The sequence below is a fragment of the Pelodiscus sinensis genome, chromosome 21, assembly GCF_052426305.1.
Source record: "Pelodiscus sinensis isolate ZL-2025 chromosome 21, ASM5242630v1, whole genome shotgun sequence".
Classification (NCBI taxonomy): Eukaryota; Metazoa; Chordata; order Testudines; family Trionychidae; genus Pelodiscus; species Pelodiscus sinensis.
Window position 1 is genome coordinate 18,115,337 of NC_143072.1, and position 24,716 is coordinate 18,140,052.

The window sequence follows — 24,716 nt, forward strand, 5'->3', positions numbered from 1 at the left end:
TTTGTTATGGTCACATGCCAGCTCCCAGCCCTGTTCCTGGGAAATTGGGTGCTGCACCCTCTGCAGTATGAAGTTTATATACTATATTCTAAGCCAGCTCCTGGCCGCTGCACTGCAAAGCCTGCAGTGCAAGTTTTATACTGCAGAGCCTGCTGCACATGTAATCGTGGAACTGCTAGGATTTTTTTTTACCACTTTTTTTTTTTCCCCTGGTGTAGCCCAGGCCGAACTCCCAAATGGGAGGGAGAGATCCTTCTGAAGCATGATAGGCTGTGAAATGAAATGTGTATAGCGCCAAACCTAAGCGTGGCAGGTTTAAATGCAGAAGTGGGGAATGAGGTGAAAGTGTTGTCCACACTTTCAACTTTTAAGTGCAGTCAAGGCAGGAGGGCTGGGTTGGCGCTCTCCCAGCACTCTAGGTAAACCACTCTTGCCAGGGGAGGCGCTGACAGCGCTGTGGCCTGATTCACTCCAGGGATGTTAGAGTAACCGACTAACGTTTAGCTGATAAGCTCCTGGGGAGGAGGCTTCCCTGCAGGCTGTGTAGTATAAAGCTTATTTATACTTCATGCTGCAGAGCCCACTGTGTCTGGCCACAAAGATTCAGTGATTGCACAGTTACCTGTTTGTCTGACTTCTAACATCCCTAGTACACAGGAGTGCTTCACACCACTGATTTGCTGTGCTGGGGTATGAATGGGGGGTTTTTCTCCCACACCCCTGAGGATAGCAAGATACAGTGCTGTAAAGCGCCACTGTCGACATAGCTGTAGTACGAGCTTGTTGCATGGGATGAGAGAAGGACTTTCAGCTGCATCAGTGGTGTTGCTAAACACAGGACCACCCTGGTACCTGTGCAGCCCAGTTTCAGCTCCTGGATGCTGGTTTAGTGTTACACTTAGGTCAAGTCCCTTTACTTCTCTGTGCCTCTGTTTCTGCCCCCTGGAAAACATTTTTGCCTACTTCGAAGGCTCTGGGATGTTCTCTTCGCAGCACATGCTGGCTGAGGGGTGAAAGGTGCTGAGACAGGTTGATTATTCTTCATATGCTGAGCCCCCTTGTTGGCTTTGCTATAGGGCGCCAGGCTCTTCGTGTTAATGAGGTTTTGGCAGAGAAGAGCTGACGCCCATCAGGAATGGTAAGGGAGTGTTGCTTGCAGCCCTTTTCTGCTAGCCCTTAAGTTTGGGGATTAATGTGTACATGACGCAGGAATCTTTGCTTTGTGGGGATTTCAGTTCTGATTCCCACTCTTGCATTCCCATCATTCAGAGGTTGGTTTGATTTAGGGATGCGATAGTGTAGTCGATTAACTGATAAGCAAAAGCTTTTTAGGTGAATGCTGTAGACTACACGCATTACACATTCCCCACCCCCACCAGTAAAGTTTTTAGCTCTGCATTTGAAGTGTATTGGGGGCAGGCAGTCCAGCTTAGTTGCAGCTCACACTGGGTTCAGGAGCTCAGACCCCTGCCTCCAGGCAGGGTCTGCTGCTGCCTCTTCATCAGAAGCAGCAGCAGCACAGGTCTGCAGGCAGCTAGTCGGAGAGGGGAGCTGATTTTTAAACTGGCTCCCCTCCCGGACCAGCTTCCACCTGGCACCCCACGCTGCTGCCTCTGATACAGAGGCAGCAGCACGGAGTGGTGGGGGCTCCTTAGGAGTGAGGCCAGTGTGCACTGGCTGTTGGCCCCGCCCCTGGGGAGTATAAGCACGTCCATAGTGGGTCAGACTAATGGTCCATCTTCAGCCCAGTATCCTGTCTGCCAACAGTGGCCAATGCCAGATGCCCCAGAGGGAGGGAACACAACAGGCAATCATCACATGATCCTTCTCCTGTCACCCATTTCCGGACAAATAGAATAGTCGAGTAACCGATAACTCGTGAGGTTACTTGACAATTCAGTTTACCGATTTTTAACATCCCTAGTCTGACCATTTCATTTTTAAATCCCTCAGGCTGAGGTTTTGTCTGCCTGGATCTTTCATCTCCCGGAATTTTAATAGCTCTCTAGTCAACTCGTGTTTGAACTCACAACCCTGGGTGTCCTTTCATTTTAACTGTGTGTCGTAGGATGCACAGTGGGCAGGCAGGATGAGGAGAGGAGCCCTACCTGGGATGGGCATTTTGCAATGGAGTCTATTGTCTGGGGTTGAGGGGGAAAACCTAATTCGCGGTAGCGTTGCAGCCCGAACCCCAGGAGGCTACGGATCCCCATGCTAGCACCTCATCCTTCCTTGATTGCTCCGCGTGCTGCCTGCCAGTGTAGGACTGCTCGCCCCTCAATGGCTAGCCTCCCTTAGCAAGGCTCTGGGTCTGTGCCGCTGAAAGCAGAGGTTAGGCAGCAATTCCTGTGAGAAGTTGAATACAGCTGGTCCCTGTCAGCCATACACCTACCCTGGCTACCCCGAGAAAGGGTTGGAACAAATGCCTAGCTCCGTCGCTTGCTTTGATCTCTCAGGCGAATGGTGACTGTCGGACACTAGGGATGTAAAATCCTGTTTCTTAGCTGGTTAAGTTTTAAGTTAAAAAGTCGGGCTGGAGCAGCCTCCCCTGGTGGACCATGTCCCCTGCCACAAGTGGAGCTACTCCGGCCCGGTCTTGTCTTCGGCCGGTCCCCTATGGGACTGAAGTAGCCCCCTGCTCCAGCCTCTGCTGGTTAACTGGAATGGGTCAACCTTACCCATGAAGGATGAGGCTGATGGCTTAACTGGTTTCACACCCCTAGCTGACACTGAAGTGGGATGGGGCTGTTACCCCAAAAATTCCCACTGGAGACCACCCAGGGTTACACTAGCATGGGTTTATTGAATGAGGCATTAACACTCCACTGTATGGTTAAACTTAAGAGGGTAGAGCTGCCCCTAAAGGTTTAAACTAAAGGGGGAACTGGCTCTCTCTTTGTGTGTCTCTCTCACCTTCTTGCCCTCAGGCACTTACACAGGCATATGGGTTGCAGAAGGAGCCAGGGCATGTTGCCGCTGGGGGACCTGTCTGCTGATCATGGCTGTGGAGCTGGTCAGGAAAGAAACTGGCTGCAGAAAGAAGAACTTCTCAGAGGGCTTCTGCCACCTGCTCTCTCCTTTTATTGCCTCTGTACAACCCTTGTGACTCGTCCGCATTCATCACCAGGGAGCATGCCCAGACTTCCCTCCATCCAGCCAAGCAGCAGTGTCTCCTTTGTTGGCTCAGCCTTGATTGGTCTGACTCATCACCTGGCTCCCTGTGCTCAGCAATCGTTGACACACTCAGTGGTATCCAGGGGAGAATGCGGTTTAGGTCAGGTTACAAGCAGAGTGGATGGAAGTTCCGAAAAGATGACAAAGATGCAAGGCTCAATAATCACCAAGCTTACAGTAGGTTTCTGAATTTATACAGCCGAGAGTTACAGAGATGCAAAGTTGCCAAGAGTTACAGAGATGCAAGGTTTACCAGTTGCAGCGTTTAAAAGGCAATGCAGCTGAAACCATTACAGAGCTTCAGAGAATCATTTACAAAGCGTAATGATTAAGTGATTTAGAAAAAAACTCCTCTCTCTTCTCCCCCCCCCCCCCCAGCAATGCAGTCAGCAGGTTTTTGTCAGTCTCTAAATCATGTGTTGGCAGGACCTTACTGTTTAGTGTATTTCCAGAAAATCCATGTGTAAAATCAAGTAATTGCTTGGGCGGAGGCTTTAAGCAACAAGCTGAAGTTTTTCTTTGGACTAGTCCTTCTTGTCTTAATTTACTCTTAGCAACTGTGTGGGGGACTGAAGGCCCCTCCATCAGATTTGGTCATCTGCTGTTTCCATGTGGTGTGTGTAAGGCAGAGCATGTGCTATTGGCTATTTTTAGTGTGGAAAATTTCAAGAGTTCATGTGAGCCAGTTTAGTATAACTCTGCCAATCCTACCCAGCACTGTGGAACTAGGCAATAATGTAATTAAAGATTTGATAGGGAGGCAGCGTTGCCTAGTGAATGAGGCATGGGATTCGGTTGGGAGATCTGGGATCTATTTCCAGCTCTGTGGATGACTTGCTTTGTTTCCTAGGTCAGTCGCTTAGCTGCTCCATGCCTCAGTTTCCTTGCTTCCGCGTTCTGGAACATTGTCCATAAAATGCCATGAAGGAAAGAACTCAGTCCAAAGTGTGGTGTGAATGAACACACAGTAGCTGCGCTCTCTAATCTTATTCCCAAGTTTGCTGCTCTTGAGTCTCTTGAGTGATGCGTTTTAAAAACAAACCGTGATCGTAAAGTTGAAGGAGGCAGGCGTAGGGAAGTTTTGAAACACAGCAGGGGTAAACTTTTCCCCTAGGTTTCTCCTTCTCTAACCTTAAGACTGAATTCTCTGCTATGCCTGTAAACCTCATTCTGTTAACATTTTCAAGCCATATAAGGATGTGCATATCTAGGATTTTGTTCTGGCTGGGAAGCAGGCTGATGTAAAATGAGGATCATGTCAGAGACCATACCCCAAGCAAGGGGGATGAGTTTGTGGTCCTCAACTTGTTTTACACATGCAGTGCCCACACTCCATAGTGCTAACTCCAGCAAACCTACTTTTCTGTGGATGGGTTAAAGTTAGCCAGGCTGGGTAGGAATGGTACCTGTAGCCTCTGTTTGTCAGAAGCTGGGAATGGATCACTTCATGATTACCTATTCGGTTCATTACCTCTGGGGCACCTGGAGTTGTGCGCTGTTTGATACGGGATACTAGACTAGATGGATTTTTGGTCTGACCCAATATGGCCATTCCTGTGTTCTTATGTGGATTGCTTGGGCATCACAGCTGGCATACTAAATTCAGGGTACCACATGGTTCCTTCGCAGTCTGTTTGAGGGGACATCTGTTGGTGTCACACTGTCCCCTGGCCAGCTCTGTGTTTACATGCCTGTTTCCGTCTTGTGGTGTTATAAAAGCCCTGGCTTTTATATAATTTCTCAACTAGGAAAACTTGGAGGTGGGTCCTCTACTCTTATTTAAGCCTAGTGCCAACCAACAGTTCTCACTAAGCAGAAGACCCTAACCATTAAACTGCACATGTTCACAAGCAGTGTTCCCTGTAATCTGAGCGCTTGGACGGCCACCCAGGAGAGATTCATATGCTGCCCAGATAATTAACTGGCAGCATGTGTGTCTACTGGTGGTGCACATCCACACATGGCTCAGTGCACATAACACAATTTATTCCACATTAGATAGAACTCCGTTCACAAGGAACATTTGCTAAAGCAATAGTCCCGCCGTGAATGAAAAAATCACCGCAGAGTTAAGTTCCCGAGCAACTGAAATGATGGAACCATCAAGGGACTGGACCATAGCACTTGTATTTTTAGCTGCCTTGGGCTCAGGATACTGTCCGTGCAGCTATTGCTGCTGTCACAAAGCAGAGCAGAATGGAAGGGGGCTATTTGGTGCTTGGGCAGTTGGTGTCGCAGCCCAGGGAATGGACTGATGGGAGCCTTTAATCGGGAAGGCTCACTGGGGAGGTACTTATGCAAGCACATGTAATAGCGCTGTCGTGTAGGTTTGTGGTACACCCATGAGGCAGTTTGTGTGGTGGTTCTGCATTAATTATAATGCATAATTTAAGCACAGTGAATGAACTTCCGAGGCAGATTGCAGAGCACTACTGTCCTGTAGGGTGGAAGGCTAAGCTTTTCCTAAGGTGGAGGCTTTAATCCTTCCCACCTAAAAGGTGCCTTGGGGGCAAAGGGGAGGAACTAAAAACCTTCAACTTATTTTTTTCAAAAATTCTTTGAGCCTGCAAAATATGAATCTGTAGCTTGAAAAAAAATTTCATCCAGAGTAGGAATTTGTGATGTGAACGGCTAACTGGTAAGCATCACCGGCTCCCCACATGGACCGCCTGCTGCCCTGCGCTGCAGCCTCTGTGCGCTCTTTATTAAAAACTCGGACCGGTGGGCTGGGACTGAGCTAGCATTCCAGTCTGAGTTTTAAATGCAGAGCATGCAGCGGAGGGAGTGTTGTGGTTAACCGGGATGTTAGCCAATAACCATTTACCAGATAAGCTACAGGCAGTCCCCGACTTACGCGGATCCGACTTATGTCGGATCCGCACTTATGAACGGGGCTTTCTCGCCCCGGAGGTCGAGGTAGCGGATTGCTACCTGCGAGCTCCGGGGCGAGAGAGCCCCGTTCGTAAGCTGCTCTGGTGCCCCTGGTCTGCTGGAGACCGTCTCCAGCAGACCAGGGACACCGGGCGGGTTCCCGCGCTTCTGAGGCTTTGCCAGATCAAAGCCTCAGAAGCGCGGGAACCGCTGCTGCTGCCGCTTGAGACCCGGTGCCTGTGGTCTGCTGGAGACCGTCCCCAGCAGACCACAGGCACCGGGACTGAAGCCGCAGCCGCGGGGGGGAGGGGTCCCGCGCCTCTGAGACTTTGCCAGAGCAAAGCCTCAGAGGCGTGGCACCCCGCTGCCGCTGCTGCTCTGCTCCCCATGTCCCTGGTCTGCTGGGGGGGGGGGGGGCGTGGATAGTGTGGCCCCCCCCCTCCCCAGCAGACCAGGCTTTTGTTTTGGACCCTGGAGCAGAGCAGCTGGGGCGCTGCGGATTGGTCCTGCAGCACCCGCTCTGGGCACTACTGGACCAACCCGGCAGCACCCCAGCTGCTCTGCCCCAGGTCCTGATTCAGCCGCTGCTGGTCAGTTTCAGCAGTGGCTGAATCAGGACGCCTGGGGCAGAGCAGCTGGGATGCTGCTGGGTTGGTCCAGTAGCGCCAAGGGGTGCTACTGGAGCAACCCAGCAGCACCCCAGCTGCTCTGCCCCAGGCGTCCCCAAGTCAGCCGCTGCTGAAACTGACCAGTGCTGACTACAGGAAGCCCAGGCAGAGTTGCTCTGCCCCAGGCTTCCTGGAATCAGCGCTCATCAGTTTCAGCAGCAGCTGACTTGGGGAAGCTTGGGGTTCTTAAGTTGAATCTGTATGTAAGTCAGAACTGGCGGTCAGTTTCAGCAGCGGCTGAATCTGGACGCCGGTTCCGACTTACATACAGATTCAACTTAAGAACAAACCTACAGTCCCTATCTTGTACGTAACCCGGGGACTGCCTGTATTGCTTATCCGGCTAGTCATAGACATCCCTAGTAGAGACAGGCTTGGTGTTTTCCTCTTCAAGTTCAATAAATCCTGTGCTCTGAAAAACAAGATCTCACACCCGTTAAGCAATCCCAAACTCTTCTCCAGCGAGCTGTTCCCACTGGAGTGAAATTTACAGTCCCTGTAAAACAGTTAACTTCAGAGACGTGTGCAGCTAGGTAAAAGTTCTTAATGGATAAGGGTGTCGCCGAAGACACCCTGTCTTGCTTTAAATTCTGCTCGGTGCCAAGTGAAGTGTGAGAACTCTGTGCAGCTAGTCTATATAGTTGTAATGCACAATGGCTTAGCCAGTCCCATGTGGCAGCTGCAAGGCTGTAGATTTTTGTCTGTTAAGGAAAGGCATGTCCGCCCTGCCTTTTTATAACTCAGACAACGCTGGCAGAGCAACGCTGTGACAGTGAAGCACGTGGCGAGAGTTTCTCTACAGATTGTAAGTGTCTTTTGGCACGAGGGCCTTGAATCAGAAAGTGGAGCGAAGGAGAAAGTAGAGATTCAAATTTCCAGATTAATTCAAGTGAATGTTACCAACGAACACTGGGCTCCCCTTGTAGTCTCTAACTTGACATGCTAACTTGTGTGAAAACTACAGACCACCTTGTCTTTCATTTATGACCTCCAGTCATAAGCTGCATTTCAGGGTATGTCTAAACAACATCCCTTTTTCACTAAAGGGATATAAATTAGACATATCAAAATTGCAAATGAAGCCGGGATTTGAATTTTCCTGCTTCATTTGCATAATTGCAGCTGTGGCTTTTTTTCAAAGCTGCTTTTTTGGGGAAAAACCACGGTCAAGATGGGGATCTTTTAACAGAAATGCCCCGTTTCAAAAGATCCTGTAAACCTCATTTTTTGAGGGTTACAGGATCTTTTAAAATGGGGCATTTGTCAAAAGATCCCCGTCTTGATGACTTTTTCCCAAAAAGCGGCTTTTTGGGGGAAAAGCCGCAGCCACCATTATGCAAATGAAGCACAGGAAATTCAAATCCCCGCTTCATTTACAATTTCGATATGTCTAGTTTACATCCCTTTAGCGAAAAAGGGATGTCGTTTAGACATACCCACAGAGGGGTGTTTGGAAGCAGAGGTTAGGAAGCGCAAACAAATGTTTTAGGGGGTAGCATTGTGGGCTGCCCTTCCAGGGACTTGCCAGACCCAGGCAGCATGAAGTAGTTAGAAAGCAATTGTCTGAACTAGGGATGTAAAATCCCGTTTAATTGGTTAACCAGTTAAAGTGGGGAAGGTGTGTGGGGTGGGGCTAGAGTAGCCCCCCCCCCCCCCCCCCCGCAGAGAAGTACGGACTGAGCCATGAACTGTCTCTGCCTGCAGCATGCAGGCTGGGCCGGGCTTGCCACAGACAGGAGCTTGCATGGGCCTGGGAGGAACAGCTGCTCTAGGCCCTACCGGTTACTAAGAATCGGTAAGCCTCGCCCACTTACCGGTTACCCTTCACATCCCTCGTCCAAATCGTTCTCCAGTCTCTCCTCTTGGCAGGCCACCCAGCCATATTGCATGTGAAGGAAGCAGTCTCCCTGCCAAGCTGCTGAAGGAATTGGAAAGAGGAGGGCTGGTTTACACACAACGCCCTGCTTAAGCCAGGAAGAATGGCCCCGCTTTCTGTATCCTTGTATAAGTGAACACCCTGTGGGGAGAAGGCATGGCAGGCCTGTTACGCGGGGGGGGCTTGCGGGTTTTGCAGGCCTAATGCGGCAAGTCGCTAGGAATTCCAAAGCTGCTTATGTCAATTGAAGTTTACGCCGATGAATGTAAATAACAGCGCGGGAGGGAGCGGCTCTGTCTAGAGCTCAGAAGGAAGGGGGACTCCTTTCCCAAGAATATCTGACAGAGTTCTGCATGTCACGGACTAAGCTGAGGGCCTTTCCGTCTCCCCCGGGTACTCCTGTTGTGGTCCCAATTCAGCCACCGGTCTGCCTCAATAGCAGGTTGTGGCGGGGTGTGCGTGCCGCAGCCCTGCTATGCGTGTGGCGTGCATTCGCAGCTCTCGTGCCCTTGAAATGTGCTCGTGTGCTGAACTTAATCCATAGCGGAATCTGCCTTTCTCCAAGTAGCTCTCTGGTGTAGGGAATAGGAGACAAGCAGCCCTCCCTGTGCCACCATCCTACCAGCTTCTCTTGCCAGACATGAAAGCACACGCCTACTCTTCTCCCGTGTCTCCAGAGTAACCATTTAAAAAAAAAAAAAAAAAAGCTCTGCAATTAACTGGAGCTATATCTAGCTCAGCAGAAATCGTTTCCTTGTCCCGGATTCCAGACAGTCCTGGTGTGTGCATGCACAATATCCGCACGCTGCACTGTGGAAACAGCCTCATGCAGTGTGCGGATGCTGGGGAAAGACTGGCCCTGGTGGCTGATGTCTTGGGTCCCTTCTGAAAGAACAGGGTGACTTTCGCGGTAGTGCCCTGTCCATTCATTGCACTTTAAATTTCACCTGGAAGCACTACCTCTCTGGCTGGCTGCTTTCCCAGACACAGGCCTCCTCTGACGCTTCCCACGAGGATGCTGTCTTGGTCGGTATCCTGGGTGTCTCTTTAACGCTTGTCTTCTGGCTCGCCTTTCTTATTTCATTGAATGTTAATCGTGCTTCCATGGGTTCAGCTTTGGCTTCATGGCCAAATAACATAACGCCCATACTGGGTCAGACCAACGGTCTATCCAGCCCAGTATCCTGTCTGCCAACAGTGACCAATACCAGATGCTCCAGAGGGAGGGAACACAACAGATAATCCTCATGTGATCTCTCCCCTGTTTACCCCCATCCCAGAGAAACAGAGGCCAGGGACACCATTCCTACCCATCCTGGCTAATAGCCATTGATTGGACCTAACCTCCATGAATCTATATAGCTCTTTTTTTGAACCTGTTAAAGTCCTACCCTTTACCACATCCTCTGGCAAGGAGTTCCACAGGTTGATTGTGCACTGAGTGAAGAAAAAAACCCTCCATGTACAAGAGCATCTGTCTTTGAGTAGTTTTATTAGTTACCAATAAAGTGATAAATGGCACAGTGTGTACAATTCCTCAGGATCAGTACCATATGCCAGTTATACCTATGGACATCCTCCCTCTTAGATGGTGATAAGACTCTGTTGGTCTTCTAATGGATTGATCATCAACTTGGGAGTGATTCCTGCTGGAGTTTTGCAGAGGAAGCTCAAATTTCCTGTTCTGGGTGTGCACACCCCTTTTTTTGTATACTGAGTCTACCTGTACCTACATTCTGTGCGTGAACATAAGAGGGAGGACACTTTCTTGTATTAGTCTGTCCCCTGGAAACACAAGGGACCCCAAATGCTGAGTAGGTTCTTGCCGCCTTTGTCTTGCACGTGTTAGAAACCGTGTTTGTTACAGCATTTTATAATTTGAAATCTTCTAGCTATCCTTCTGCAATATTACCAGTGGGTACCTCTTCCTCTAATATTTTGGGTTATTTCTCTGTCATTAACTTACACCATCATTCTTGTCTCCAAGGCCTAAAATAGCTAAACTAACATCTTATAGGCCCTCAGCCCACAGTATCTTGCATTTCAGCTTGTTGTCTCATGTCTATACATAGTTCCTCTGAGTCTAAATGCTGATGAATTTTATACTTTTATAGTCTTACAAATTCACTCTGATTAACATACAATGGATATATAAATTGTGTGCGCGCACACATACACACAAACATTGCGCAAACCTACTATCACTCAATAAATGGATACTAAACTGAAATCACTGGCTGAATCAGGAAGCAGGCTGAGGCCTCCAATTCGTGAAACTTTGGGGCCACCAAACAGCTGCCAGCTAGCAACAGTTCTTGGCTGCTTCTGATTTTAAACCAGTGACCCAGAGACAAGAGACTGTGCATCCCATTGCCAGAACTCGGAGCCAGCTGGCTTGTAGACTGGTGATCTTGGTGGTCGCCCTGGCTGGAGAAATCCCAGCTACACTTAATTCTCCTTCCAGAGTCCCTTGTTAATGTGGCAAAGGCTGTAACTTAGAGACAAGCTAGGAATTGCAGAAATCTTACCATTGCTTTAGCCTCAGCACACTTCATTAGGGCCGGAATTCTGTGCTTATACCTGCTCCGATGCTCAGGGGGTGAATTAGGGACACTGGAAGTTGCCTTGATTTTTCTTTTTTTGGGGGGTCCCTTTAAATCAGTCTCATGACACAAATGTAACTATATATAGCTGGTAATTTTAAAAAAATCACAGTAATGTCCCCAGGCTAATCTCAGTCCCTGTTGAGACCAGGTGATGAAACTTTCATGTTCCCTGCTCCCCATCTCACTGCCTTCAAGTGTTAACCTCCAAAGCATCAGTTCTCCCTCAAGGCAGGAAGAGGGAGAGAGACTCTTACCTGCTAATTTATTCATAAACCAAGCAGTAACCTGATTTGTAGAGGAGCGTATCCTAGTGACAAAGGAAATCGCCTTTGGTTTTGCCACTAGGGCCTTGCAGTGATTCATCGCCATGCAAGCCAGTCCCATGGGAACCCCGGCATGTTTTGTTTTGGGTTTTTTAAACGGCCACAGCGTCCACTCTTGCTGTGGCCGGGAGAACCCAGCGTGAGAGATGAGGATTCCTGCTGTATGTTGATTCCTAAAGTAATGGTCTGATAGGAGGCTGAAATGATGGGGTGAGGGCAGATACTTGTGGCTCAAATAAAAACTCTTCTAGGACGTAAAGAGTGTTTCCTTCTCTAGTTAAATAATCTGTTTTGGGTTTGAATGCCAGTGAACTTGCAGTCTGTGGAAAATACTTTGGTCTGATGCAGCATCGAGATCCCTCTGTTCCCGTTGGCTCCTGGTACCCGATGCTCCAGACAGATGTGCGTGTAGCCCACGTTACGGAATGACCTGCCCTTAGGAAGCCCTGAACTGCACTGGAGACTGGTTTGAATTGGGCATGTTAAGTAGCGGTTAATTAGCTAATCGAATAGTCGATAGAAATTCCATCGACTACTTGATATGGAGGGGGGCGCTCGCAACCCCCGCTGTGGCTCTGTAGTTTAAAAGTAGTAGGAACCAGGCACGCAGGCAGCCCAGCTCTTACTATATTTTAACGCCAGAGCCACAGCGGGGTTAACTTCTGGGGGCGGCGCGAGTCGGGACTGAGCAGTCCCAGCTTGTCCCGGCTCCTGGACCACTGTGGCTCTGCATCCTCTGCCCTTCTCCCAAGCACTGCAGAGATAGCTCCTTCTTTCCCAGTGCACCCCCGCCTTCCCCACTGGCTCTGATAAATAGCTGGCACCCTCTCAAGCCGTCCTACCTTCTACGTTTTATTTGCATTACAAGCTGCCCCTGGAGTCCCAGTCTGAGACGACAGACCCTGTCGTGCTAGGTTCAGTGGAGGCTCCTAGCAAGACAGGCCCTCTACTGACGGGCTTGTGTCTTAAATAGAGGAGAGATGAAGGGTGTTAAGTGATTTGCCCAAGGTAATTAAGCCAGCCTGTGGCAGAGGCTGAAATAGAGCCCAGGTCTCCAAGCGCCTTGTGCTAGACTGTGCCAATGTAGCAGAGGGGCTCATGTAGTGAAACAGAAGTGCTTTTCATCAAAGTAGCCAGTGACTTGGGAAGACAGAGGTTAGTACATCTAGCTAGATTTGGCAAATCATTTAAAAAAAAAAAAAAGAGGACTCTGCAAAATCTTGACTTCTCCCTCATCTCCCATCCCCATGCAATTCCCCACTATCACTTCTCTGTCTTAAAAACCCCCCCAATACAGTTCCTAATGCTAGTTGCATCTTTCTCTCTCTCTCCTTCTCTCTAGGTATAACTGCTGAGGCTCCCTAAAATGGCTTTACGCTTCCGCACTTTCTTCCCATACGCCTTACCAGGAGTGCTGGCACTGATCGGCTGGTGGTGGTTTTTCTCTCGTAAAAAGGAGCGTGCAAGCAATCATGACAGACAAACGTTAGCTGGCGTGGAAGATCAGAGGTTTGAGCCTCCCATAAAGAAACCTCTGTCCAGAGAAGAAGCAAACGCTAATCAAGACCTGCCTGTGACGTCAGAAGAGGACTGTCCAGAGAATGAAACTGTAACTTCTCAGCTGTCCGTAGGGTTAACGACACCATCTCTAGCATGGGAAGCTCCACCAAGATTAGTTCCCTCCAGGGACCTTCCAGCCACAGCAGTAACGACCGTCGAATCGGGCACGTTTGAGGACGACGACAGTGAAAAACTGGAAGGTGCAGCGTCTGAAGATGAAACCGGGTCCCTTGCACAAGTATCTCCCCCTCCAGCCCCGAAGAGCGAAGGGTGCTGTGACAACTCTGTGGTTAGCGCCAAACCGGAGTCGACTTTCAGTGGAATCCCAGACCAGCAGCTGCTGAGTTCAGTGGTAGAGTCAGAACGAGAGTCTCTGGGAAAGACCAGGGAAAATAGTGCAGTAGAAATGACACACGACTCTTCGGAGAATCCGTCTAGGGAAATCCAGTGCCCAGAAGCGACATCCTCAGAGACTGACTGCTTGCCAGCCCTTGGCTCTGGACCAGAGAACTCGGCCACTGCCCAGCCTACTGTACTAGATGAAGATGATAGAGAGGACGTTGAAGGCACTGTCCCAGGGCAGGGAGAGTTGATAGTTGAGAAATCACCGAGTAATTGCGTAGAGTCTGCCTGCTCGGATCTATCTGGGGAAGAAGAGATATCAGAGATGACCATCAGTACTGTGCTTAAATGTCAGGGAAGAGAAGAGAAGTGCTACAGGGATACGCAAGCAAAAGGGGATAGTTTGGAAAGAGAGAGAATTGAAGGAGTGAGTTTGGACAAAAACGAAGTGGAGAAAATCGAGCAAGTAGCCATACAGATTATTTCCAAAGTAATTTTAGCAGCCACTGAGGAAGTGCTGTCTAATTCAGTCAGCGAGGTGTCTGGTAGGCTGTGTCAAGTCACAGCGAGCCGGGTTGAGACCCCGCTGGACAGAGTGAGCATTTCATCCAATGAGATGCTTGTCGTGGAATCGAGCCAAGGGAACAAAACTGTTCCCACCGAGAACGTTGCAGTGATGCCAGAAGAGAAACTCAATCGCTACGCGTCGTATTCCAGCTGTTTGAAATACGGGCGCTTATCTAACCCGGTGCCGGGAGACCCGAAAGACCGTCGGCCACAGAAATCTGCGCAGAGTGAAAGCCAAGGAGACAACCGGACTTTGGTGACAAACCACGGAGAGGCATTGGAAGAATCGCACGTGGCGACGGAGGATTCCGGGTGCAGCGCATGTACGTCTGAAGATGGGACGAGCGTCGAGGATCCTTTGCAAAGCACGTCGCTGTCTCGGCTCTCGAGCCAGCGTTCAGACTTGCTGAGCACGTCTGGGATCCAGGATGCTTCTATGGAGCAGGATATGGCACAGAGCGAGGAACTCCAGACCCCTATATTAGGGGACGAGGAAGTGCCATACAGCAATGGGATGCTGAAAGGGGACAGTGCCGATCTGAGACACGAAAAGCCCTGGACAGCAGAGACAGATGCAGACCACTCAGGAGGTAAGGGTTCAGATCTCTTTAAGAGCCTCACCGAAAACACAATGGGTGGGAGGTACGTTAGTACAGCACTGGGCAGGTTCTGCTTGGAGGACGCAGATTTGGATCTCCTCACAGTTTAGTAGGCCTGCTCATTGGTAGAGAGGTGAATGGTTAACCTCTCATTCGTATTAGAGAGGTGAATGGTTAACCTGTTAAGGGTGAGGCTTGCCAGTTAACCTGGAGCAGCTCCCTGCTTCAGAACCACAGGGCCCAGCCATGAGTCAGGGATGTTCTGACCAGAATACCAGAGCAGCCCCTGCACTGTGGGGTACCATGACCCGCCACTGGCAGTGGCTGCTCCAGTCCAACCAATGTAGCCCCTGCTTGCAGCGGGGGAGGGCACACCAGCCCAGCAGCAGTGGGGGATTGCACCAACCGGCCTGGAGTGCCCCTTCCCCCATCAGTTAAACAACATGTTTAACTGGTTAACCAATTAAATAGGATTTTACATCCCTAGTGGTTACCTGTTCCCAGGAAAGAGAACTCTGCCAAGTTAAGTGACCAGTTGTATGCTCAGCGGGGTAGAATGATGCCCCAGGGTTGCACTCCAGGGTGAGGGGAGGGCTAAGATAAGCTGTAGCTGGCCATGTGGTATCCCAGAACCTCGGCAAGGCACCGAGCATGCTGGCCCCCCTCCAGCAAGGCCTTACGCGCGTGATTCGTGTAAAGCACGAAAAGCCGTCCCATTGAAATCAGTGTGTGTTGGGTCGGAGAGCCCAGCACCCGGCAGGCAGGGGCCCCCAAAGCACAAGCCTGTTACGGCTGAGCAGCGGCCTGCTGGAGGTCCAGCAGCAAGCACTGGGCTCTTGCTTTTGGCTGAAGGGCTGTGCTAGGGCTGGTTTCTGAGGGGTGGGTGGGTGTGCGCGCGAAAGGCTGGAGCAGGGCAGCTGCATAAGACCCGCGGCGTTGCTGTCTGCACGGACCCTACGGATGTAAGCGCCTAGTCGCCCCGAGCATATTGGGCAGTCAAGTCACTACTCGCTAGTTGCTCCCCCCGCCCTCTTGCTGCCTCTGTGTCACAGGTGCCAAGGGGGAGGAGCTGGTGTTGGGGGGAGCTGGCTTAAAAGCAGGTTCCCTCCAGCACTGTCTTCGCAGCGGGGGAAATGATGCAAGCAGGGACCAAAGTAGTCCCCGCTCGTACCGATTTCCTGCTGCACCTCTCCCTCAGAAACATCCAAGAGCCGTAGAAATTCCATCAACTACTCGATTGGTTGAAATGTAACCTCTTTGACTCGGTCTGCCCGCTTGGAGAGTGGGTGCACGATGGAACCTCTCAGCCGCCCGTGTCCACACGTGTGTGGCTAGTGAGGGTTCTTCTCTTTCTTTGCTGCAACACCTCTCGCTAGCTGCTGAGTCGTGTTAAAGCCAGAGGTAGCTATTTCTTGTTAGTCTAGGGATGGGCAAAATATGGCCTGATGCCTCAGAGCAGCCCCGCACCTCTTTCAGCATCGGACTGCTCTGCTGCACTCCTACCCTCTGCTGGACCCTGCACCCCAATCCCCTGCCCCACGTCACAAACCCCCCCTTCGCCCTCAGACTCCATGCCCTCTCTTCCGTCTGTCCCCTACCCCGCGCCCCCTTCTGCACTCAACCTCCGTCCCAGACCCTGCGCCCCCTCCATAGAAAAGCGTGGCCCTTGACCACTTTCCGAAATCGTGGAGTGCCCTGTCAGCAAAAATTGTGGCCCCGGTTCCCTGTGTATTAGGCTAACAGGGTGTGGAGACACGCCCCTGAGCCGTAAAAGCTGCGTGTAGACATTCTTCATACAACCCTCTGGTGCAACCAGCTCCTCTAGGCAGGCTGCATTCTGCAGCTGCTACGGAGTAACAGGAGTGCTGCCCGCTGCTGACGAGCAGGCTTGGCAGCTTTTAATAAGACGCCTGGATTAGCCATTTTCCAGATGTCCCGTCTATAAGAAACGCTGCTTACTACTGTGGGCGGGAAGGAAGCAATTACGCCTGCCTTGCCACGTTTGCTTCTCCACACGACTAGCTGGAAAAACAAACACGTCGATACGGGGGGACTGAATTGAGACCTCACAATGAAGAGGCAACTCTCAGGCCAGAACAGACTGAGGAGCAGGGGTTCTCGCCTTTCTCTCGTTTTATTGAGTCCCTCCCCTCCCAAACAGGCTATAAATGCTCCATGGCCCTCCTGTGTCATACAAACTGGTTTTCTGCATATAAAAGACACAGGGCCGGTCTTGGGGGGTTATAAGCAGGCCTGTTGCCTGGGCCCCCATAAAGCTCCATTGTTTCAGCTTCAGTCCCAGGTGGCAAAACTCAGGACTGAGCTTCCTGTTCTATGATTCCACCCCAGGAGGCAGGGCTTTGGCTTTCTGCCCTAGGCCCCAGCGAGTCTAGTGCTGGCCCTGCTGGGTGACGTCCCTGAAACCTCTTCCCGGACCCCCACAGGGGCCTTGGGCCCCAGGTTGAGAACCACTGATGTACAGGGAGATGGAGGTTGCTTGGCACGTGCCCATAGCATGCTGAAGGGAAGGAAGGGGTTTAATAGGCGAAGCCGGTAGGGGGAGAGCGGATTAAAAAGTGTCCCCCACTCGTCACAGCTGAGTCTGGCTCAGAAAGCCTAAGTGGGGACTAAGACTGTGAAAGGGCACGAGCTCATCGGTTATCATAAGTTACACACCTGCTCCCGACCCGCTCACAGGGAGCCGGCTGCCACCCCGTGCTGCTGGCCCTGTATCCGAGCCAGCCTCAGGGCCGGGAGCTGGCTGCCACCCTGTACTGATGACTCTGTATCGGAGCCTCTGCAGGGGTAGGAGCCATCTTAAAAGCTGGCTCTTTGGGATCCGGCTGCCACCCTGTGCTGCTTGCTCTGTATCCGAGCCGCCGCAGGGCCGGGAAAGGAGCAGGAGCCGTCTTAAAAGCCAGCTCCCAGCATGCACTGGCTCCCAAGGAGCCAGCTGCCACGCCATGCCGCGGGTTCTGCCATTGATAAAGCTTGTACTGCAGAGCGCACAGTGGAGCCGGCTCCTGGCGCTCACTGGCTGCTGGCCATGCTCCTGGGAAGTGTGTAACCACTAGGATTTTTAGCAGTTAGGTGGTTACTAACTAACTACTCTTTAATATCCTGAGTTGGGTTCTGGCCACCTGGCTCCAATAGGTGAGGGCAGGTGAGGACTCTTAGAACCTTATCCCAGTAATGTATTAATAGGCTCTTTGCTTTTATTGTCCTTTTAATGCTCTCCTGGGCCTCTCCCTCATGCTGCCTCCTCAACTTGTAATTAGAAGTGTTGACTGAACGGAGTCTCGCTCTTCCCTTGCCTGATCGATTGATACGTAGCATTCGGATTACATGCGGGCTCCCAGTCAACGCTCTGAGGTTGGGTACCAGGCCCAGGAGTTGTTACAAGTACTGTTCGTTTGGGAGCTCCCTTATGCGGGTTCGCAACACACAGGTGGGGGGGGGGGGGGAAGCTTCTGAATTTGCCATGGTTTGTTAACCCAGGAAACACTAGGGATGTAAAAGATTAACCAGTAGGGGCTGGAACAGCGCCCCACCTGTCCTGGGCAGGGAACTGCTCCATCCCTACAGGGCCCACCTGAGTAGCCCCTGTCCATGGCCAGCCTGGCTTTGTCCCCTCCGGCTGCAGGTTCCACAAGCCGGCTGCAAAGCACTGGAGTCTCTGCTAGCCTCACCCCCACTGCAGCGCATGTAACCACGGTGACTTAGCAGTTACACGGTTATGTTTTTAACCACACTCTTACATCCTTAGTAAACACACCAACCAATCCAACCCAAACAGGTGGGCCTCAACAAGCTAGGCTGTGGTTAGCCCTGCTATGGGGTCTGGTAGCCACTGTGCATGTTCAGTCTCCTTTGTCCATAACTAAATCCCTCCCACCTAATAATGTTGGGGTCTCCTGATGCTGTAGGTCAGTATATTAATTCTCTCTGACTTGCAACCATCAGTCGGTTGCAGCAACATTCATGCAGTTGAAGGCGTGCTGGTGTTACGATCCTAAGATATCCCAACTGGTGTCAGCTGCATTCTTGTGGCTACAAGTCGATGGATTTGTTCATCAGAGTGGTCTTATGGTATTTTTGGGACATGAGGTCGCTGCTGGCTGACCTATGTATGGTAAAGCTTGTCGGCCACATAGTTTGTGTAAAGTGATTAAGCTAATTTCTTCCCTTGGGCCTGTAGATTTCTTGCATTACTGCTTGATAGACCTTGTAATGCTCATCCCTACAACTTACATCTGTAGGCTATCCTTCCCAGGTAGAAGATGCTACCTTAGTTTTGGGCCTCTGGGAGGCGAGGTTGCCTGACCAGGGGAATCATAACCCGGAATTGTAACCCTCAAAATTGCATCTGTTGGGCTGACAGGTGCTAAGCACCAGGTACCTCTGGATTCCCCATTCAAAAGTCAGGGCCCTCGACCTCTTGCATTCTAGGTAACTCCCTGTGCTAACTGCTAGGCTGCATGCCCGGCTCAGGAGTACCAAGGGAAGATCTGCTCTGGTGGCATGAATCCGATTTCCATGGAAGGAACGGCTCCTCTGAACATCAGCACGCTTAGAAGTTTTCAAACTAAACGCAGCTCAAAAAAAGAGGGCCTGTGTTTCTCTCTCTTGGAAGCTTACTTTTATTAAATCGCATGTGCCCAGATGAATCTCTGCTAGGAACTTGCATGGGAGAGATTTGTGGCTTGCATGCATCTCTTCCTTGGGTTCCCCCCAAATCCCATCCCTAAGGGTACGTCTAGACTAGAGGCTTTTGTGGACAAAGCTTCTGTTGACAGAGCATCTAGACTACATCCAGTTCTGTCGACAAAGCAAGCCGTTTTGTCGACATGACCATGTAGATGCAATAACACCTTCTGTCGACAGAACTCTGTCGACAAAAGGCGTTATTCCTTGTCGAATGAGGTTTACAGCCATCGACAAAACTGCTGAGTTCTGTCGATGTTATGTCAACAGAACTCAGCGGCAGAGTAGACCCAGGTATAGTTTTGTCGACAAAAGTCCACTTTTGTCGACAAAACCCTGTAGTCTAGGCACACCCTAAATGACTAACCTCTTCCTCCCCTTGGCCATTCGAGGCTTCCTCAACCCTAATAGCTGGAATGAGGAGCAGCATGCCTTAGCCTCAGCAGGACTCTGCCTCATGCAGTGGCTTGGGAGGTGCCTAGTTCGTGCTACACGGAAGCCCTTTCAGGAGAGTTTTCTTTGCAGCTGGAACGTTCCATGCGTCTTTGGAGGTGGTCCCTTGGATTGCTCTAAAGATGTCCTCCCCCTTCCAGCCACAGTGGGGAGGACTCAGGAGCGTCACAACCATGCCACATCCAGTTTACGCTGAGAGAAGGGTCTGTACTTTGCATCAAAGCGGCCAAAACTGCCCATAAAGAGCTTTCAGTCTGTCATCTGTTGATGTTTGTGGGGGGTGTCTCATTGATGTTTCCAAGCCCTATCTGCTGAATAGAGGGCTCTGAAGGGCTTGGGTGCTTCTCAGTAGGACACGTGTGGCCTGCAGCAAAGCCGTGGCTCTTCGGAGGTGGCTTATTCCTCTCTCTGCTTCTGTCCTGGTCCATGGCAGCCATAATGTGATGACAGGAGGCCTCCAATAAGAAAGACTCCATTTCCCTTTTCCCCCATAACCCGTAGGGAGTTTCAAGTTTGAAGAAGTCTCCTCACAGCTCGTATTCCAGCACCAGCCCTATTAATTCCAAGGGGACATAATTCAGATACTTCGGCTGTATGGGGTTTGTGTTCTACCAGTAATAACCCAGGGCTTCTGTATCTGACTCCGCACAAACTCTTGGGGTCTTGCCCTCAGCCCCTCGCATTACAGCGTATGCTTGTGCTTCCTAATTAGGTTCCAATTTCTTCTCACGTGGAATTCTTCTGGAGGTGTTAGGGCAGTGGTCTCCAACCTTTTTACACCCAAGATCACTTTTTAAGTCTCAGAACAGGCGAAGATCTACTGCCCCGCCCCTTCCTTGAAGCCCCGCCTACATTACATGAGGCAATCTAATGTAAATGTACTGCGCAGGTGTGCAGTTCAGCGAGGGCTCAAGAGCTACTCTTAGAGCCCCTGAGATCTACCGGTAGATCGCGATCTACTGGTTGGTGACCACGGTGTTAGGGGGATCACGAAATGGGTTTCTAGTGGCCTGTTCCCACAACTAGCTCAGAGCTAGTTTTTCCTCGAAGAGCTGAGAATGAATAGCAGACCCACAAGGTAGAGTACGAAGTGTGAACATGTATTAGGGATTCTGTTTGGGCATGTATGTGAAATGGGAGTTTTGACAGATTTCGTGTGGAGTCTGAGCTGGGTGATCCAGACTGTGTGAAAACTGGCGTGGTTTGTTTTCTTGTAGGTTCAGATGTAAATAGCATGGATTCTGTGGACAGTGGATGTGCCCTTGGGAAGACTGAAAGTTGCCTGAACTCCAAGCCAGGAGGAGAGTCCCATAAGTCTGAGCTCACTATCTGGGAGATAGAAGTGCCAAAGGTAACGAGCCAAATACTCTGCATCCGTAGCCCCCTGCACTGACCTTAGAGAGTGTTGGCTAGGTTAGAGGAAGATTGGGAACAGTAAGCTGAGTGCTTGGGTGACCACTCAGGAAAGATCAGGTGCTGCCTAGCTGATTAGCTGAGCACCCACAGCTGGCAGTATGTGTTTCTACTGGTGGTGCACACCCACACTGGGTGCACATAACCAGGGCTTGACAAATAATACAATCTACTCGCCCGGATTGTAACCCGGAAGAGCCGGGTTCGGGCAATCTGCGCATGCACAGAACGCTGGACAGCGCAACTGGCGAGCGGGTGTTGCCGCAGTTCAGCGAGCCCTGCACATAACAATGTCATCCCCCAAGGGATGGAAGAAATGAGAGGGAACGCTGACTGGGATGCATCTCCTGGATTGTAGTCTGTTACAGTATAGAGAGCGCCCCCCCCCGATATTAAAACGTGCACAGAACTAAACATTGCTAAAAATCCCCATCTCCAAATGAATAAGCCCTGAAAAACAGATACCATGATCCTTGGTAGAGCGTGTGGTTTGGCTTTTCTTGCATACAGGGGCTGTCCAAGTGGTTTTCCGTATGCTCTGCTGAGATTCTGAATGTCTAAGGGGCCAATTCCCATTAATGAGCTGAGAACTCCTCTCCAGAAAGAGAAACTTTCCCTGGGGCTGGGAAGGATGCTCTGTGTTGCCTCCAGTGCCAACAGCTTCCATGGGCCCCTGAGGGGGAATCTAGTGCTGCATTCCCGGAAGGGGAAGAGCCTCAAGTAGATGGTTGGCTGCTCCTGGCCCTCCCCCTAACTTCTGCACCACCTGGAGCGTGGTGCCCTCCACACCTCACACTCAAAGCTGCCCAGAACAGGCGTCATGGTGCTCTGGTCACCATAGGAATTAGCTCTGTAGTACAAGAATCCATATCCCTGGCCAGTGAGGGCAGGCTGTTAGTGTTTCTCCGAAGAAACTTGTAATTAGTTTTAGTTAGAGCACGAACTCAGGGAATTTTTTTAATGAAAAGCACAATGGCATAAGAAGAAATGGGGCCAGATTTACAGAAGGTGCCGTTCTATTCATGTCTGGAGTTGCGCTCACTGAATGGGCTGTTTCTGCAGACTGGAAAGATGGACTTAACAAAATGTGGGTAAATTGGAAACTGCTTTGGGTTGCTAAACAAGATCTCCCTAAGCTGTGCTGGGACAAAGTCCTGTTATGTTTGGTAGAAGCTCGCTCTGCACTGTGTTCTGATGGATTCCCCACTTGTTGCTTCTAGGAAAATGTTCATAGTAGCATCTCACATGTAGTTTAGATAATCAGAGGGGGAGTTATGAATATTAACTATAATAAATGGGGTTACACATGTTCCTGAAATAATTCACACTGACAGAAGTTAGAGGAATTCTGATGACATCCTCCTCTTATGTTCTCCCTTCTGAAGTTTCTGCATTTTAGAGCAGGGGTTGGGGCTTTTTTGGTCGACCAAGTGAGGTGGCTGGGGCTGCTTTTTGTTGTTGTCGTTGTTCTCGACAACTTTTTTCCCCCTCAGCTCTTTACGCTATGTGTCTCACTATTTTGGCTCTTTGCCTGTGATGAGTTGGCCACCCCTGCAGTAGAGACATTCCTTGTTTTGTGGGGAGATTTTACCACCTTTATAGAAGATAGCCTCTGAAGGACAGCACTGACAGTAGCTCACATTACTATTGATACAGGTCACCTTTCTAGTTTAAGTACTGAATGACGCTTGCTTAAAGAGTTGAGCTGGGTTGAATGCAGGGATTATCACACCAGCAAGTAGACTTTACCCACAGAAGTTCTGCCTAACTACAGGCAGATAAGGTTCTGTACAAGTAAACTGAAATCTATTCTAATAAATAATTGGGAAGAATTAAGACACTGCAGCTGGTTTCCTGCCTTTGTCCATCAGACCACTACGTTTGAGCCACTTGTGATCGCTATTCAGGCATCTAGTTCTGCCCCTTTTCATAAAGGGTACGATCGGTTGCGTTGCTTGTCAGTGCCATGGATGATTTAAAAATCCAACTGCTGGTCTCGCTCCTAATGGTGACTTTTCTCCATCTTTCCATCAAGCATTTGGTTGGCCGGCTGATTGGGAAGCAGGGGAGGTATGTGAGTTTTCTGAAGCAAACTTCGGGTGCCAAAATTTACATTTCAACACTACCTTACACCCAGGACGTCCAGATTTGTCACATAGAAGGTGAGCGAAATGATTGCAAGTTGTGTGTGGGTGTCTTGGGGTTTTTTGTGTTCGTTTTGTGGTGTTGGTCTGTTGTCTGACATCTAACCTCTGGGCGTTTAGATCTGTGAGCTGACTGCAACTTGGACATGGAACCTGTTCTCAAATTGCGACTGCTAATGCTTCCAATAGTATCAATACGAGGCCATCTCTGTGCTAGGAAGCTGAATTTTTAACACACTACAGTTGTGGGGGAGAGCATCTAGCTTACCTCAACCAGCTAATGGGCATTGTACAATGCCCACCTTTCCCTATTGCAGACAAGATTTACAGGATACCGTTTTCCCAAACCCTTCTACCACAAACGTGTACACACCTCAGGATATTAGTATTCTTTTCCTAATCATGTGTCTGCCCCAGGAGTGCCTCGGAGGTTACCGCTACACCAGTGTTTCTCAACCTTTTTTTATGAAGTATCCCTCTTTCAAAAGTACCCCCCTACAGTTTTCTCTCTCACACATTTTTTTTTTCTACCATTGCAACACATTTGTTTCAACAACTTAATCGGAGCCGGGCAGGCGACGAAGTTTTTGGGTGTAAAAAGTACAAAAATAATAAAGCGCTGTAAAATTTAAAACAAAAATTCAGTTTTCTCCAAAATTCAGTTGTTGACATCACCCCCTTCCCTCTCGACTTCTCTCGAGTATCCCTGAGGGTACTCACAGCACTGGTTGGGGGAGACTGGTCTACACTGCGGCTGGGGCTGTGATTTGCAGCACACGCAGGCATACCCACACAAGTTATAAGCTGGCTTGTCGGCTACGAAATAGCCATGAGGACACCTAGGTGAGTGCTTCAGCGCCAGCTGCATGAGCTTTCCCGACACTCTCACCTCGGATACGTACTGTCTTTAGTTGCTGTTTTTAGAAGCTAGCTAGAGCACTAGTGCAGGAATGTAGCCTACAATGTGTTAGAACCTAGCTAATCCCCTGCTGACAGGATTTAGGTGAAGACAAAGTGAAATGACTGTTTGCAGCCGTTGGGTCGTTCACTTCGCCTATATTTTATATCCCTTTTTGCCGTATAGGTTTAGACTCTTAGTCCCTGCCCTAGGGAGCTTATCTCCAGCATGGCCTATGCTGGAAGGTTATCCTGGCCTAAGTGCATCAGGCAGGCATGTATTTAAAAACAGAAACCGCCATGCTCCTGATGGGAAGAATCCTCTCTGACCAAACGTCTACACTGCAGGCTTTTTGCGCAAGAACTGCTTTGTGCAAGAGTTCTTGAGCAAAAGGTCTTGCACAAGAGCGCGTCCACACTGTCATGTGCTTTTGCGCAAGAGCATCCATGGCAGTGTGGACGCTCTCGCACAAGAAAGCTCTCATTGCCATTTTAGCCATAGGGGTTTCTTGCGCAAGA

The 24,716-nt window shown here is 50.1% G+C and overlaps 1 protein-coding gene across 1 annotated transcript in view; it reads left to right on the forward strand.

Annotated features, from left to right (window-relative positions):
• The window catches only part of AKAP1 (A-kinase anchoring protein 1), a 57,323-nt gene that overhangs the window by 16,235 nt on the left and 16,372 nt on the right, over window positions 1-24,716 (forward strand). The window contains exons 2-4 of the mRNA XM_075904828.2: window positions 12,861-14,577; window positions 20,961-21,094; window positions 23,192-23,318. Coding sequence (XP_075760943.2) covers window positions 12,885-14,577; window positions 20,961-21,094; window positions 23,192-23,318 — 1,954 coding nt within the window. The 5' untranslated portion in view covers window positions 12,861-12,884. The remainder of the gene's footprint in view (window positions 1-12,860; window positions 14,578-20,960; window positions 21,095-23,191; window positions 23,319-24,716) is intronic.